Source organism: Somniosus microcephalus, chromosome 27 (genome assembly GCF_052327205.1).
Source record: "Somniosus microcephalus isolate GS21.2 chromosome 27, FLI_Smic_1.0, whole genome shotgun sequence".
Classification (NCBI taxonomy): Eukaryota; Metazoa; Chordata; class Chondrichthyes; order Squaliformes; family Somniosidae; genus Somniosus; species Somniosus microcephalus.
The window spans coordinates 21,068,170-21,082,263 of record NC_141013.1 but is presented as its reverse complement, the minus strand read 5'-3'; the positions used below and the strand labels follow the sequence as shown (position 1 = coordinate 21,082,263).

At 44.1% G+C, this 14,094-nt stretch overlaps 1 protein-coding gene across 1 annotated transcript in view; it reads left to right on the top strand.

The window, feature by feature from the left end:
- Positions 1-1,994: 1,994 nt before the first annotated feature.
- Positions 1,995-14,094, top strand: part of atosa (atos homolog A) — a 99,564-nt gene continuing 87,464 nt past the window's right edge. The window contains exon 1 of the mRNA XM_085968667.1: positions 1,995-2,399. Within this exon, the coding sequence (XP_085824793.1) occupies positions 2,384-2,399 (16 nt within the window). The 5' untranslated portion in view covers positions 1,995-2,383. The remainder of the gene's footprint in view (positions 2,400-14,094) is intronic.

Here is a 14,094-nt window from a genome sequence, read left to right as displayed (position 1 = left end):
TTTTGAGGATGTAACTGGTAAAATAGATAAGGGAGAACCAGTGGATGTGGTATATTTGGACTTTCAGAAGGCTTTCGATAAGGTCCCGCATAAGAGATTAGCGTGCAAAATTAAGGCACATGGGATTGGGGGCAAGGTATTGACTTGGATAGAGAACTGGTTGGCGGATAGAAAGCAAAGAGTTGGAATAAACGGGTCGTTTTCCGAGTGGCAGGCAGTGACTATTGGGGTACTGCAAGGATCGGTCCTAGGACCCCAGCTGTTCACAATATATATTAATGATCTGGACGAGGGAATTGGATGTAATATCTCCAAATTTGCAGACGACACAAAGCTGGGTGGTAGGGTATGCTGTGAGGAGGATGTCGTGAAACTCCAGAACGATTTGGACAGGTTGGGTGATTGGGCAGAAACATGGCAAATGCACTATAATGTGGATAAATGTGGCAAAAACAGGAAGGCAGATTATTATTTGAATGGCAATAGATTGGGAGAAGGGGAAGTGCAAAGAGACCTGGGTGTTCTTGTGCACCAGTCGCTGAAGGTAAGCATGCAGGTGCAGCAGGCGGTTAAGAAGGCAAATGGTATGTTGGCCTTCGTAGCAAGAGGGTTCGAGTACAGGAACAAAGATGTCTTGCTGCAGTTGTACAGGGCCTTGGTGAGACCGCACCTTGAGTATTGTATGCAGTTTTGGTCGCCTTATCTGAGGAAGGACGTTCTTGCCATGGAGGGAGTGCAGCGAAGATTCACCAGGCTGATACCTGGGATGGCAGGAATGATGTATGAGGAGAGATTGTGTCGATTGGGCTTATACTCACTGGAGTTTAGAAGATTGAGAGGGGATCTCATCGAAACCTATAAAATTCTGTCAGGCCTGGACAGACTAGATGCAGGAAGGATGTTTCTGATGGCTGGGGAGTCCAGAACCAGGGGTCATAGTCTAAGGATAAGGGGTAAGCCATTTAGGACTGAAATGAGGAGGAATTTCTTCACCCAGAGAGTGGCGAAACTGTGGAATTCTCTGCCACAGAGGGCAGTGGAGGCCAGTTCATTAAATATATTCAAGAAGGAGTTGGATATATTTCTTAAGGCTAAAGGGATGAAGGGATATGGGGAGAAAGCAGGGACAGGGTACTGAATTTGGATGATCAGCCATGACCTCATTGAATGGTGGAGCAGGCTCGAGGGGCCGAATGGCCTACTCCTGCTCCTATCTTCTATGTTTCTATGTTTACTGTTTTTATTGCCAAAGAGGTCTTCCGACTTGCCCACTGCCCACCCACCACCACTGGGTGACCAAAGATCAGGAGCGTGGGACAACCAAAAATTTGAGGTGCAGCTCCCTTCAGTATAGGCTGAGTCAGAAGGTTGTGAGTTCAAGTCCCACTCCCGAGACTTGAGCACAAAAATCTAGGCTGACACTCGAGCGCAGCACTGTCGGAGGTGCCGTCTTTCGGATGAGACATTGAAACGAGGCCCCGTCTGCTCACTCAGGTGCACGTAAAAGATCCCATGGGCACTATTTCGAAGAAGAGCAGGGGTAGTTATCCCCGGGGTCCTGGCTAATATATATATCCCTCAATCAACATAACAAAAACAGATTATCTGGTGATTATAGCATTGCTGTTTGTGGGAGCTTGCTGTGCGCAAATTGGCTGCCACGTTTCCCACAGTGTCTACACTCCAAAAAAAAGTAATTCATGGGCTGGAAAGCACTTTGAGACGTCCGGTGATCGATGAAAGGCGCTATAGAAATGCAAGTCTTTTTCCGAATAGTGGTGGAAGCCCGGGTGAGTGAGGGCGGCTGGTCCTCTCTCAGCCGGCACTAGGCCCGTTGCTATGGTGACGCGGCGAGAATCACTGCGAGGGGAAAGGTGAGGCGTGCTGACGTCAGAAGGGGGCTCGTTACGTGACCGCGCCGAGGGGGTGTGGCCGGGGTTTCGCTGTGAGGGAGGGGGCGGGCAGAGAAAGAGAGAGAGAGTTTGGTGTTTTGACAACATGGAGGCGGCAGAGTGACAGAGACAGTCAGTCAGACAGACAGTCGCGGGGGGGGGACGGGGCTGCCGCTGGAGGCACCCGCGCTGTCACACCGCGAAGAAAAAAAAAACCTTTTTTCTTCACACACTGCTCTTCGCTTCCAACCACCCGGGGGCCTCCCCTCCAGACCCATGACATCTCGGCGGTGAAGCGAGGCGGCGGCGGCGGGCTTGTTTGCCTTGTTGGAGTCGGTTAGGGGGAGGGGGGTGCTTGTCGGTTTACTCCCTCGGCCCCCCTCCGAATCCTTCCTTCCCCGTTAGAGGCGCTGCGGGGAAGATTCCGGGCTCGACAGACAACTCGGGAGGAACGGGGACGACGGCTGAGGGACTGGCTGCCACCGCCGACCATGAAGTCAGACCGAGGTAAATGGGCATTTTCCACAACTCTTGTCGAAATGGTGATCCCCCCACTCCCTCTGATCCGACTGAGAGTTGAGGTGTGAGGTGGGTTTTTATATGTTACGTATATGTTTATAAAAAGGGAATCAAATCCAACTCTGCAACTTTCCCATCTGATGTGCTAAAGTTCTGGGAGGAATTGGATTGAACTGAAAGGAAACTTCTCTGGACATTTGGTAAGCTGTTGGGTCCAGTTTCTTAACACTTTCGAGTTCTTCAGAGGTGGAGGGGGAGACATTTAAAATACTGCGATGTATGGTGGGTACGTGTCAGGCAGTCCAGCGGACTGTCATCAGAAATAGTCGCCTTAACAAGCCGGTGCACAATGCAAATGTAACCAACACTCCTATCGGTGTCTGGACTGTACATGGAAGTAAGTCATATTTTCACCGCTCTTGCATCATGACTGCCATTTAAAGGGAAACTGTTACTGCAGGAAGTATTGCCACTGCAAAGATTTGATCACACTCGTGGCCCACCCAGTTTTTCTTTTTGACCAACTAGATTTGAAGAATCCTTGTTAATTGAAGACTTTGGTTTGAGTGTTCCCTGCAGATGTCAGTAGTTTTAAAATGCAGTGCCAGCTGAGTACACCTCACTGGTGCCATTTGTTGGCAGACCTGCAGCTAACATTAACTGAGTGAATCTGAAACTTGAATGGAACTGCAGGTGAAGGGCTATGATTTTTTAAAATCTAGTAAGTAGGAGAAAAATATAACATTTGCCTTGTCTCTTAACTACATGGAATAATGTTTTGCATTGACAACGCGTGCTCTTCTCTTCCCACCCCCGCAACAATTTATTTAAAAATGATCCCCACTGAACCCAAACCGAGGTACCGGGCACTCTACACAACAATTTTTGCAAAATAATGATTGCCAAAGTGGCGATTGTATATTATGATTTTGATCTGAGTCAGAGTTGAGATGTTTGAGCGTGAGGTGGTTTTATATTTTTTTTTAAAAGTGAATAAAATCCAACCCTACGATTTTACCATCTGATGTACTAAAGTTCTGGGGGGAATTGGATCGAACTGAAAGGCATTTCTCTGTGAATGGGTAAGCTGATGAAAGCTAAGAAGATTGCAGCATTTGGAAGGACTGCTTTAAGCAGAAGAAAATATCTCCTGTTTGATTTGTGAACAGACTGTGTGGTCATCAGTGGTGACTACAAAACTTGCATTGTGAGGATCCACTACCTGATGTCAGTGGACTGCATTCAACTGAAATGCTGGTCTGTGTCTACTGGAAATATGGAGGAGCCTTTCAACTGATGATTATTGACAAATATAGGAGTATGTTTATAAGAAAGATATGATAGAATGGACAAGGAGGCAGAGCAATTACTCCCTCCTACCCCCCCCCCCCCCAATGCATACACTTCTTGCCCTTTAACAGTCATTTTTACCATGTAGTCCACACCACCTGCTGTTGCTTCCCAGGCATTTGAAACAACTAACAGCTGTCTTTATGCAAGACTATTTACATGTATAGAGACAACTGTGTTGTTTGAGGTGTTGGTAGACCGTGAGCCAATGTAGGTCAGCGAGCACAGGGGTGATGGGTGAGTGGGCCTTGGTGCAAGTTAGGATACAGGCAGCAGAGTTTTGGATGAGTTCAAGTTTATGGAGGTTTAATATTCAGAAATATTAGATTAAATTGTGCTTAGGTGGACTAATAAATTAGAGATAGTGTAGAGGGGTTTATTACTCTACTGCAAGTCAGAAAGTAAAGTGACTTTCAGTAGAATAATATGTTCTAATTGTATACTGCTAGCCAGGAAGACAGTCAAAGATGTCTGATAATTCAACAGGCTTTATGAACTTTTGTCCTCAAAGTGCTAATCCAGTGTGCCTAAGGCGTTTTAAGTATGTTTGTGCAAAAATTTGGGCATGGAAGCATAAAACTGAGCTTAAAGAATATGACACGGTAGCTGTAGAATATGATTTCATTGTTTCCTTTAGAAACCATTCATAAATCTTGCTATTAGAAGTGACAAATTGATCATTTTACATATGTGTGTATGTAATATTAATCCTTTGTCCTTAAATCCTCTCTCTTGTGAAAATGAGTATGATTCTAGGTGATCCCTTAGCTTTATTCAGTGATTGCTACCATTGTTTTGCTGGTCATCTCATTACCAATTCTCTACCGCATGTATGAGTGAGAAAGATATTATAACTATGTTCCAATGAACTAACACTGATCCATTCTCAGCTCATAAAATTGAGCATGTGATCATTTGTGTTTGGCAAGTTTTGTGGAACAATCTTACCCAGCTAAATCCATCATTTGGAACCTGTTCTGAGGGCAGCACATTGGCACCTTTCCTGGCCAATGAGCTCAAGCTGTTGGCTGTCCTATCAGTGGAGGTGCTAAGTGAAGGTTAAACATTTCCTCAGGAAGTGATGGCAGGAAGCTTCGCTTTCAGGTTGTTTACCCTTCGAGGAACTGATGGGTGGTTAGAGCGGCGCATGTCTACTTTTTTAGCTATGGAATAGTGCAATTCTATTAGTACTATTAATACGAAGTGTTAATACTATAAATACTATTAGTACTATTAATACTAAAAGTGTGGATACTTTTTAAGTAAGGAGGAAAAATTAAATGAAATATAGGGAAGAATTAAAACTACTCCCCATCTACTTCCAGAGCTCCTATTCCTGGAATAAAATCTAAACACAATCATGTTACAGCATGAATTGTACAAAGTTCCACAAGTTGAATTCAACTAATTTGGTGAACAACAATTTATTGGATAGCATAATAGGTTATATCACTTTTTTAACCTCCAGGTTAATGGAATAATAGTCTCCATTTTGCTAATAGTAAGTGTCCTGTGTGAAATGAGTTTGGCAGTCTCAACCCAGTCCAAGTGGATGTGTGTAATGTTACAAAAACAAATTGGCCCAGATTTTACGGTCAATGGCGAATGAACAGCGCTTGCCATTCATTACACTTACAGCTGCCCACAGACTTTCCATGGGCTTTTGCGCTGCAACTTACGGTAATTAGGGAGCCATTCAGCACGGCGCCCTCTACAGGGGATCTGGGAACCTGTGTGAACAGGGCATACAAAAGCACGTCGCTTCAACCAATCGGATCGAAGAATCCTCACTGAGACACGCAGAGTCTAAACCAGGAAGTATAAATTAGAATATTTTAATTCAATGTAAAATTATGTACAGAAAGTGAAATAGAGAGGGAAAGAAAGATGGGATTAAGAGAGACAAAGAAAAAGTTAAATTTTTAATCATTAAAAAAAAATCTCCAACAATAATTAAAATCTGAAGGAATGAGACTCCACACTTGTAAAAATACATTTTCAATGCCAGAGAGGTTGTTTGGCAGTAATTAAGAGTTACCACACCGTTAAAAATTCACTTGTACTTGAATGCACAAGCCCTAACTTTTTCTGGCGTGTTTAGTGAGTATCTAGTGGGTAAGTACTGCAACTTCACGCCCTCCATGTGTTTTAATGCTGAATCTCTTGGCGAGGTACCGGTGTAGCAAAGCTTGTGGGGGAGCAGGGCAAATCGGACAGCAACTTCCTGATTTCTGTGTTTAACTGCGCATGTGCGGATGCCGGAAGTTGCTGTCTGATTGACTCCATAGCCTCACCATTATTCCTACTGTAAAACCTGGGCCTTTATGTACTTACAGATACTAAACTAACAGTGTCATTCAGAGGCCTCAAAGAAGATTTAATGTGACATTGAAGTCGAGATTCCGTCCTAAGATTGGATACATTGTAAAGGAGATTTTAGTCTGCATCTAGCCCTTTGTATACTTGGGAACATTTGCTGCTGATACTCAGTGCAAAAAGTGGGCCAATCTCCCTAACACTGATATCTTGAACGTTGAAATTGAGCCGGAGAAAAACAGCAAAACAGCCCCACAATTGTAATAGTTTCCCCTTATTTTTAATATTGAAAAAAAGCAGTGGTAGTAACTGGTTGTTTTTCTGCCAGTAGCACCCATAGTGAGAACAAAAGAAAACAACCAACACAACAAATTCTGAATCTCCAAACTGGTCTGGAAATAATGAATTGGCCTAAATTATCAAAACTTGTAGATAACTGAAGTTGGTACTCTAATTATAGAGTGCAGCTGTTTAAAGAAAGACTTGCATTTGTAGAGCGCCTTTCATGACCATCGGATGTCCCAAAGCGCTTTACAGCCAATGAAGTACTTTTGAAGTGTATGCACTGTTATGATTCTATGAAGAGGAAAAGTAAAATTGTACACTGAGAATGGGGAGAGGGAGGAAAATCGAGGCCAAGGTGGGGAGCTGAAGGCATGGAGAGGAGGGTTGTGAGTTTTTTAAATAAAGCAGGAAGGGAGATGACAAGCAGAGGGAACTAAATTGGGAGCTCCAGAGGACAGAGAGAGAAGCATTATATTTTCTTCAGTTTTTTTTAAGAAAGAAAGTTAGGGAGGGGCTTCTTAATGTTCGGTAGAAGCGCCCAAGGTTTGTAGAGTTTCTTTACACAGAATCAACCCAGTTAAGGACTAACCTTCACTCTTTATTTTTAAAGAAAAAATGAATTACCATTTTTTGAAGTAACTATTGGACCTTTGTGTTAAGTCTCACTCCAGCTGAAAAATTACTACTTAAACATGAGTCTGATTGAGATGTTTTTTCAGCTGCTACACTTTGATTCTGTAGGTTTAGCGCTTGTTGCAGTGTGGAATGTAACTCATCAAAAGCAAATGTTTGATATATCCTTTAAATATTTTCAATGGATATATTGTTGTATCTTTATAAAAAGCATCAAGGTTTAAGTTGTATAACTATTCCCTTATTATTTGTGTACAGAGTCTCGAGGGCTGTTTTGCAGGATCCCTGCCATTTGTTTTGGGGGGGGAAAGATGTATTGAAAGGCAGGGGTGTGTAACAGAATGTTGACCCTGTGCAATTGTGCATTGGTCAATAAATCTGGCCCACAGAAGTATTGTCCATGGCAACCCTTTCAGAACAATAATTATTTATGATCAAGTATCCAGTTTACTTCTATACTCACAAGAAATTGGTGAAAATGGAGTCGTGTTGCTTTGAATTTTAAAAGGGAAGCCGCAGAGCTTTAAGTTTGAATGAATAATAAAACTTGGTGCTTGTATTCACCTAGTATTAATCATTCCAGCTGCCTTCAGACATGTATTAACCCAATGTAATAGGATATGGCTTTCACCACCTAGCAACAACTTAGTGTGTGTCTGTCTTCATAACGTCACTTCCTGCAGTTTAGGCAGCTGTGAAGATTATTGTGCTGTGAAGGTCATGTAGATAACAGTATGCTCCTATTTGGGTAGTTTGTTTACAAGTATAGCACTTCTATTAAAGGAAGGGGGGATATGCACCAGTGTGTTTACAAATGGGTGTCTGAAGTCTCGGCTAGAATGCAAAAAAAAATTAGTTACAATAGAATATAGTTCATTTCTTCCCTTCACCCCCAATATTGTTTTAACTGGGAATCAATGGGTGCATGGGAGATTATCCCTTGTAACTGGATTTTTCCCATGAACTTGTCCCAATTACAGTAACTTTAATTCATTGATTTATTAACACTGTTTCATGCTTCATTTGGTTGCCGCAAATATGGGAGCATTACACCTTTACTAATAACCAAGTCTGACAGTAACTACTCTCTAGGAAATTAAAGGGGCGGTGGTACTGAAGTTTTGGCTTGCATGTCAAATTTCCTGCTTGTAATCAAACAGTTTGTTTAGCTGTAGTCCAAGTTGGAGGCAGACCACATCCCCTGAATATTTTTTAATAACCAGCGTGCTGGAGTTGTTTTGAATGGTGTAGCTCGAGGTAACAACATATGTTTAAAGACTGTACTGTTTAAGCACTGGACAAACGCATTATTGAAGACACTGAAAATTTCAAATCTGCTACTACCACTTATAATCCTTCCATGTGAAGTTGTCGATACTGATGAGCTGTTTCCAAAATTTCACTGCTGTTTTCACCGGCAAGACTGCAGACTATTGATAGCGATGCTGCGTAGAAATAATGCATTAATCTCTGCTTAGGGCAGGTGACAGATGAGACAAATTCACTAGAAGTCACCGTATAAAACTAATAAATGTTTAGCAAATTGACATTTTAATTGTTTTATTCCTGTAACCTGATTTGCAATCGCATTGAGCCCAGCGTGTATTCATGTCAGTGTGTATGCAAGGAAAAATGTAGGCAAGTCAACCTGAGCTTCAGAGTTACGAATACAAGAAATGTTCAAAAAGTTACAAGCTTCAAGAGGCCTGTATCATAATGTGTATTCATAGCTGTTTCTTCCAAGAATTAATACTACAGTAATTTGCATAAAAGGACAATGTCACTGTAATTAATTATACTATTAAATCGCAACACGGCAGTTAGTTTTTATTTGTGTTCAGCTGACAATGGTGCTGGAACTGGATTGCTCAAGAGATGATGACACCTAAACCTAATTACAAATCAATCCAAGACCAGTTTAAGACTTAGTGGGTTCAAGCCCCATCCCAGGACTTGAGCACATAATCTACGCTGATACTTCATTTGCGGTATTAAAGTACTGTGTGGTCAGAGATGCTACTTTTTGGATAAGATGTTAAACCAGGGCCCCGTCAGTTGGACGTAAAAGATCCTATGGCATTGTTCAACGTGCAAGGGAATTCTAATTTCCTACATTACAACAGTTACTACACTTCAAAAGTACTTCATTGGCTTTAAAGCGCTTTGGGACGTCCTGAGGTTGTGAATGGCGCTATATAAATTTCTTTAATGGTTTCCTGGCCACTATCTATTCCTCAACCGTCACGACCAAGACAAATTAACTGGTTATTTATCTCATTGCTATTTGTGGGACCTTGCTATGTGCAAATTGACTGGCATATGTTTGTCTACAAAACAACAGTGACTACACTTCAAAGGTTATTCATTGACACTGAAGTGCTTTGGGATATCGTGAGGATGTGAAAGGTACTATATAAATGCAAGTTTGTTCTTCTTAATGGTTGAGTCATTTTTAATTCTTAGCTTGAAATGATAATGCAGGTTGTTCAAAGGTACACACAGGAAAAGAATCATTTGAAATTTTTCAGCCATGAAATGCCCTTCAGATGGGTTTATCCTATAGCTGAACTAAAAATAAAATTTTCATTTACAGGATGCACATAAAAAACATTTTCCTTTGCACCTGCCATGGTGATCTAGTACCCATTTTGCTTTAGATGTGCCTTTTAATTACATTTCCTTGTGCACTTTAAAAATTATAAAGCTTAGCTGCATTCCTTGCAATGTAAACAATTAGGAAGACCCTAAGTTTTTGAAAAGCACAAAATTTGAAGAAACTAAAAAGCCAAACAGTAGCATTTTTTGATTAGTCGCATATGAAATGTTAAAAATATTAGAGCTCAAAAGTATGTGGTTACAAGAACTGATGAGTTCCGTGCAAGAGCTGGCAAGTATGAGGGAGCCCTGTTCTGTTGCACCTTCGATTGGAACACGTACAGTAAGCATTTGTACTGGGAACAGTCAGCCAACACTGCTGGTGCTTTTCTGAGTTCTTTTTTAGTCATGTACAAAGTATGGCAAAGTATTTTTTGTATTAAAATCTTTGGCAGAAGTGGCTGCATTACAGCCTCCTGTCTACCAAAGGATTTGAGAAATCTCAGTGATATAACTTTTTATTCCTTTAAGATGTGGATAACATATCTAAAATACCATTTATGATTGATTTCATAATGTAAAATGTAGTAGAAGGTATGTTTTGTTTGAATTTTAAGCTTTGACTTCATAAAAAGACTGCATCTAGCAAAAGAAGCAAATATTCCCTCCAATGGAGACTTTAGTGGTGTTTTAATTGTTTTGCATGTTTCGGTAGTCAAACAGACTTGCAGTTTCAGCACTTCAGTCGTTTGCCGTCAGCTATACAGCTGTTACTATGGTGCTGCTGATGAATTACAACTTTAGTGTCTTTGCCAGACTGGTACTGCAACTTCTTTGATCTCAAAATTAAATGGCTGATTAAACTGGATTCATCCAGTTATATGTGACTACCATGATTACACTGCTCTTCCACAGTCTCGGAACGATTTTGGCCAATAATCGCAGAGACATCACAGTGGATTCCTGAAAGAGAGAATAATGGATAACCCAGATTTAGTACAAGTCTCATTAAGGGGTTCAGACGATGTCAAGCACTTGAGTAGTTCACTTAAAACAATCAGCAATGAAGACACAAAAATAGAGCACTTTTCCTCGGAGACTTCGCCTTCAAGCACTCCCAGGCCAGGTATAAGTAGTTAATTCAAATAATTTGTCTTAACTATACCCTGTACTGCAACCGTGTGAATTTACCTTTTCCCAAACAGCCACTGCCAATTTGCTAGTCGATTTGTGTTATGGGTATGATTCACTAGGACCTGGGCCCATTTTTAATTTGATCCTTTTTTTCGCTTACCAATCCCCACCCTCTTCTATTGACTCCTTGCTTCAGTATGGTTCCATAGGCACCGAGCGCCATCTGGTACTTTCCTCAAATGGCCATTATTCATATGAGTCTTGATACTTCATTTCATTGTGAAGGCCATCGTAGCCAATCTTGATTCTGACATTCACGCATGCACTTTTCCAGCAGGAAAATCCGGGTTGACTTTTTTTCTTCTTCCCTAACCCAAGGGCACTTTTACAACTGCCTCCAGATGAGGTAAATGAACTCAGCACAGACCTAGAATTGAACCCGAGATTCCTTGCCTGTATGGCTGATCTGTAAAATCAATACATTTGTAGAACCATCAGGGAGGCTCTTAATTAAGATCTTTACAACCAGCAGAAGATTTTTAATCCCTCCAGTGTGCAGTGGCTTTGAACTGAGGTTCTAGATTGAAAGGACAGTGTTGTAAAACACTCTACCATTCAAGACCCTTTCTATTGAGTGGTTTACAGTCATCATATGAACCATGATTACATTACAGCCTTAATCATTCTTGTGTGCCTTACCTCGTTGCCTCTCTTATTGGGGGGAAAAAAGCAGGATTAACTTTAAAGGCTTCAGGATGGAATTTTCTGGGGTCCGTGTGGGAGGTGGTGAGGCGGGAAATTTGAAAAATCTTGCAGCTGGTCAGGAACCTGCCGTCATCTCGCCCCCACACGCCTTTCCCTCGGACGCGTTTGCCGGCGTGGCAGAGACCCAATTGGCAGAGGCGGGCAATCTAATTTAAATCATTATTAGGTACTTGTCAGACCCTTTTTGACCCTACCTTTCAAATTTCACTGGATGACCATGGGAATCACGCAGCTCGGGAACCATGTCTGCCAACCTGAGGCAGAAGTTGAGTGGCCATTGACCCAGCTGATTAGTACACAGCAAGGAAAGTACAATAAAAACTCCCACCTCACAGCTGATCATTTTCCTCAGGCAGAAGCTGTTGCTGACTGCGTTGCCAGCACAGATTTAGCTTTCTACAGGCTGCAAGTGTTTCCAGCAAAGTCACCATCCAGTGTTACCTCATTGTTAGAACCTATCACACCATTGACAGATTGCTTCGGTCATCTCTACTTGACCTGCCATCTATTCCATCAGCCTGGGTGCCGTCTATACTGTCTCACCTTGGTCCTCAGAATTGCACCACGATGAGCCCCAACACCAGCATCACCAGGCACACCAGCACCAACAACAACACCACCAACCTTGTCCTCAACCACCTGATGCTGCACCGCACCGGAGGTGATACCCCCAGCACAGGGTTTACAGGCAGAGGATGAGCTTCCTCAACATGACTGAGCAGCAGTGCCAAAGGAGGCTCAGGCTATCGCGGCAAGTCGTCGCAGACATTTGCGCATTGCTGGAGCAAGACCTGCAGCTCAGAGTAGCGGGTGGACACTGTGGTAAACCACTGTTTGTATTCCACTGTGTACATGCCTGGACATGCCTCGGCTGACTCCTCCCACAAGTCCTAGTATAAAGGTGACTGCTCCCCAGCCCCTTTGTATTCTGGACCGGTCGACCACTCGAGGCAGACCTTCATTCTTTTGTTAATAAAAGCCTTTAGTTACTCTCTTAACTCTCAGTCTTTTATGAGTAATTGATAGCGCATCAATTTTATTAACAACATTTTTATAATGGAGAAGATCCTCACACCAGCATGCCTGGACTTAGATCATCGGGAGGCGGACTCATCCACCAAGTTTACTCACTGGCTTAAGTGTTTCGAAAAATTCCTGACCGCCTCCGCAGCAATCAAATCAGACGAGGACAAACTGGATTTCCTGACCTCCAAAGTGAACCACCGAGTGTACTCGGTCATCCAAGATGCGACCTCGTACGCGGACGCTATCAAGCTCCTCAAGGACCAGTACACGCGCCCAGTGAACGAAGTGTACGCCAGGCACCTTCTGGGGAGTCGTAAACAACAACCTGGGGAATCGACCGTGGAATACCTTCAGGCGCTGTCTGTGCTTGGCCGGGCCTGTGGTTGTAAGGATGTAAAGGCCGCCGTGTACACAGAGGAACTTATCCGGGACGCTTTTGTAGCGGGCCACAGATCCAATTACACCCGACAGCGACTGCTGGAGCAGAGTGACCTCGACCTCAACAAGGCCTCTGAACTCGCACTATCATTGGATGCAGCCTACCGGGGCATGGATGCCTACTCCTCTGCACCGTGGACGCCGCGGGGAATGACAGCCTGGGACACGGTAGGACTGCCTCATAGCGCCGTGCCACCCCAGCCACACCCCAGCAACGGCCCAACTACCGCAGCAGTGTCCCAAGGCCAGACAGCAGTGCCCCAAGGCCAGAAATGCTACTTCTGTGGCCAGGCAAAACACCCCAGAGCGCGCTGCCCGGCGAAAAACGCGATCTGCTTGGGCTGCGGGAAGAAGGGACACTACGCTAGCGTCTGCAGGGCCAAAGCCACCCCGAACCCCAGCAGCGCCGCGTGTGGGCCATGCGGGCCGCCATCTTGGGCCTCCCCGGCCATGTGCGAATCACCGGTACAGCAGCCATTTTGGACGCCTCCAGCCACATGGGGATCATGGACGCCGCCATCTTGGACGACAGCCGGAACGCAGCAGGCCCCCAACACCGCCTCATCTGATACCCGCAGCGACACACCGACCCCTACGCTGGCATCCGTTACACTGGACCAAGCAAGACCGCACCAGCTGGCCAGTTCCACAATGGACATTAAGGTAAATGGTCACGATACAATCTGCCTTTTTGACTCTGGGAGCACGGAGAGCTTCATCCACCCCGACACGGTGCGGCGCTGCTCTCTCCCAGTCCTGCCTGCGCACCAGCGGATTTCTATGGCCTCCGAGTCCCAGTCGGCGGACATCGGCGGCTACTGCGTGGTGACACTCGTAGTAGACGGGACTGTGTACGATCATTTTAAACTTCTGGTCCTGCCCGACCTCTGCGCTGCCGTCCTGCTGGGGTTAGATTTTCAGTGCCACCTTAAAAGTGTTACGATGGCGTACGGTGGACCCCTACCCCCACTCACAGTCCGCAGCCAGCAGCTTCCAAATTGCCCGCCGCGCACCAGGTGCAACCTCTCCACACTCAGAGTCACCCCCCCCCCCACTGTTTGCTAACCTCACCCCCGACTGTAAGCCCATCGCCACAAAGAGCAGACGATACAGTGCCGGGGACAGGGTTTTCATTAAAACC